At 41.1% G+C, this 2,701-nt stretch overlaps 1 protein-coding gene across 1 annotated transcript; it reads left to right on the top strand.

The window, feature by feature from the left end:
- Positions 1 to 9: 9 nt before the first annotated feature.
- FANCF (Fanconi anemia, complementation group F) lies at positions 10 to 468 on the top strand (the record flags this gene model as incomplete). Its single annotated transcript, XM_010159105.1, has 1 exon — positions 10 to 468. A coding segment is annotated over one exon (459 nt), but the record flags the coding sequence as incomplete, so codon positions are not given.
- Positions 469 to 2,701: the final 2,233 nt, after the last annotated feature.

The following is a 2,701-nucleotide window of genomic DNA, read 5'->3' as shown; positions in this document are numbered from 1 at the left end:
GGAGGCAGGGGTCGGGATGGGAACAGCCTGTATGGAAACCAGGCGAGTGGAAGAGATGACTGCGTGGTCGGGCTCCTGCTTTCCTGGCTGCTGGGGAAGATGGAGCGATTTTCTGCCTTCTGCCTTTGCCTCCCAGGCTCCCTTCTTTCCTCCCTAGCTGGTCACTATTCCCAGTTAAGCAGACCTTATTTGGACCTCTTAACTGACTGGGGGAGCCGCTTGGTCTATGACCCCTTGCAGGGGCGGTGGGTTAAAAGTTGTCTTGACAAAGCTGAATTGTCCTGGGACGAGTTAAGGGAGCGCTTCAGCTGCCTCTATGAGGGACCAGCTCTACTCAGGGGACAGACACAAGCTGCTCTGAAACTCCTGAAGGCACAGGGTGGAGACTTTAAGGTCTGTGGCCTAAGTGTGTGGACTGACTTACTGATGGAGGTAGAGGAATATCTGAGGAAAGAAGCAGAGCACTAACGTGTGAATGAAAAAGCAACATGAAAACCTCTGAAATCCAGCAGATCTGCTTAACTCATGAAAGGCAAGAAAACCATACTTGGCTTTGGGTTGAAAACCAAGCATTGATGTGACTGCTGAGCATAGTTTCTGACTGCATGTGAAGCCTATCTGGGAGGCCTGGTGCTTTCTTGTAATTGCACTGTTAATTCTGGTCACAGCAGGAAATGCCTTTCTTTCCAGTACTTGCTGCTCACCTAATAAAATGAAGAAAATGCTTTCTGTTTCAAATGTGGAATAAATAGTTTTCTGTTTAGAAAATATTACAGTTACACTCATGGTAGTCCTGTGTCTGACTTGGAGGCCGACCAAAAGTTCAAAGGAAAGATGGTGTTTCAGACTTGAAAACTCCAAATACAGGGTGAAGTTGGTAGTGGTTGTCTTCACTGAGTTCTGCTTTGGTGGCCTCTTTCATGCTTCTTCAGCACTTGCACATGACATCCCCTGAGTCTAAGTGAAAGTGAGAGCCAGCTGGAAAGCTTATTGAAAAGTTCAAAAATTAGAAGGCTTTATTAGTTGCTATATTATATGATAATACACAAGTATTTCCTAAGAAAACTGCAGTAAAATGTAGAGTGTTCTGTGTGGCTTTCTTCCCTTTTCCATGGTCTTTTACGTGTTCTTTATTTTTGTTTCGAGGGAACAACAAACTTTTTTATTAGATGACTTCCTTCCCCACCACCCCCACCCCCCATCCTTTGTTTATTCAGTTTCTTTGAATAAAACTTGGTCAGGGTAGTGTCTATCTGACCTGATCACTGTCATTTAAAATGAGCATTGTGATACAGAGGTAATATGTTCATGTGTATTCAGCTCTGTAAGCTAGTATTACCCAACTGAGCAGTGTGATAAAAGACAGAACAATTAAGGAAGATGGGGGAAATGTGAGTACTGCAAAAAGAGGTCTTCATTAAAATTTTATGTGGAATACCTGTCAAAGAGTTTCTGTAGCCCACATTCTTACAGTTTCAAGATCAGTTGAGACATCTCTCTGGTTGCTGAAGTCCCCTTAAGAAGGGTTTGATTGTGCTTTGCTTCTGCTTATAAGCCTAAAATAGCAAACAAGATATTAAAACATATAAACTGGATTGAAGCTAATTAGAGTAATTGTATTACAACATAAAATAGTGTATACAACTATGGCAGATATTTCTGTACCACAAAACTAGCCTTGGAGGGATCTTGTGATTCCTATGTGGAAACAATTGGTATGAGGGGAAAAGAAAGAATGCCTATTCTAACTTGTATGGAAATAATTAGAGACATACATAGTTCTTATTCTTCCTACTCTTCTAAAACAAAAGAGATACTCAAGGGTAGCACACTTTATAGTTAGAAGGACATGCTGCTAATCTTCTATCAAAAATATGACTATTTTCTTTGGATTCTTTGCTACAGCTTGTCAGTGAGGCAACAAAGCTATGGAGATCTGCAGATTGACATATTCTGAAAGCTACAGCTGTGGCAGACAGTCGTCTTGCTCTTTCTTAAATGGGGCTGTCCCACCTGGAACTTGTGGTGGTCAGTCTCGAGAGAGCAGTGTGTCAGTGGACCTCAGGACTGAGTCAGGATTTCTGTGCTATCGAAACAAATATGCATGCTGTCTATAAGTGTTTAAAACTGCTTAGAATTATAAAACATGAAGTTTCAACTTATGTTGTCTAGCCACAGTTCCCTGTGTGATGTAGTTTTGGCATTTGGTATGGAAACTTCACTTGAGCTTGCTCCTAACGCTTTTAACAGGCATAAGGTTTTGTTGGGTTTTTTTTTCTTTTTTGTCTGTTAGAATGCTTTTCGCTATCAGAGGTTCCTGATGAATGACAGACCCAAAGATACTAGTCAGTCTCATTCGTTTCTCCCTGGTTATATGTTAAGGGTGAATATCAAACGTTGTAGTAATGTTACAAATGTAGCAAAAAAACCCCCAACAAACCCACACCTTATCAGTGCTCCTTCTGCATGGAGAAAATGGGAAAAGTAGGGTAGTAGCTGCTGGCATTCCTTCTCTTAATGAGGAATAATTGACTTCAGATATTTAAAAACTGAGTGTGTTCTCAGGTACCTCGAGTCTGATAAATTTCAATGAGAGTTAACTCTTGGTTTTGCTTTCAAGTTAGATGTGTTTCCTAATGTACTCAGCATGTGAACAATGAGTTAAGCCTCTTAGCAGCTTTTAACGATTTCTGGGGTAAAT

The sequence above is a fragment of the Eurypyga helias genome, unplaced genomic scaffold (genome assembly GCF_000690775.1).
Source record: "Eurypyga helias isolate BGI_N326 unplaced genomic scaffold, ASM69077v1 scaffold51849, whole genome shotgun sequence".
In the NCBI taxonomy this organism is placed as follows: Eukaryota; Metazoa; Chordata; class Aves; order Eurypygiformes; family Eurypygidae; genus Eurypyga; species Eurypyga helias.
The sequence above is the reverse complement of the archived record's forward strand: the minus strand, read 5'-3'. Positions and strand labels throughout refer to the sequence as shown.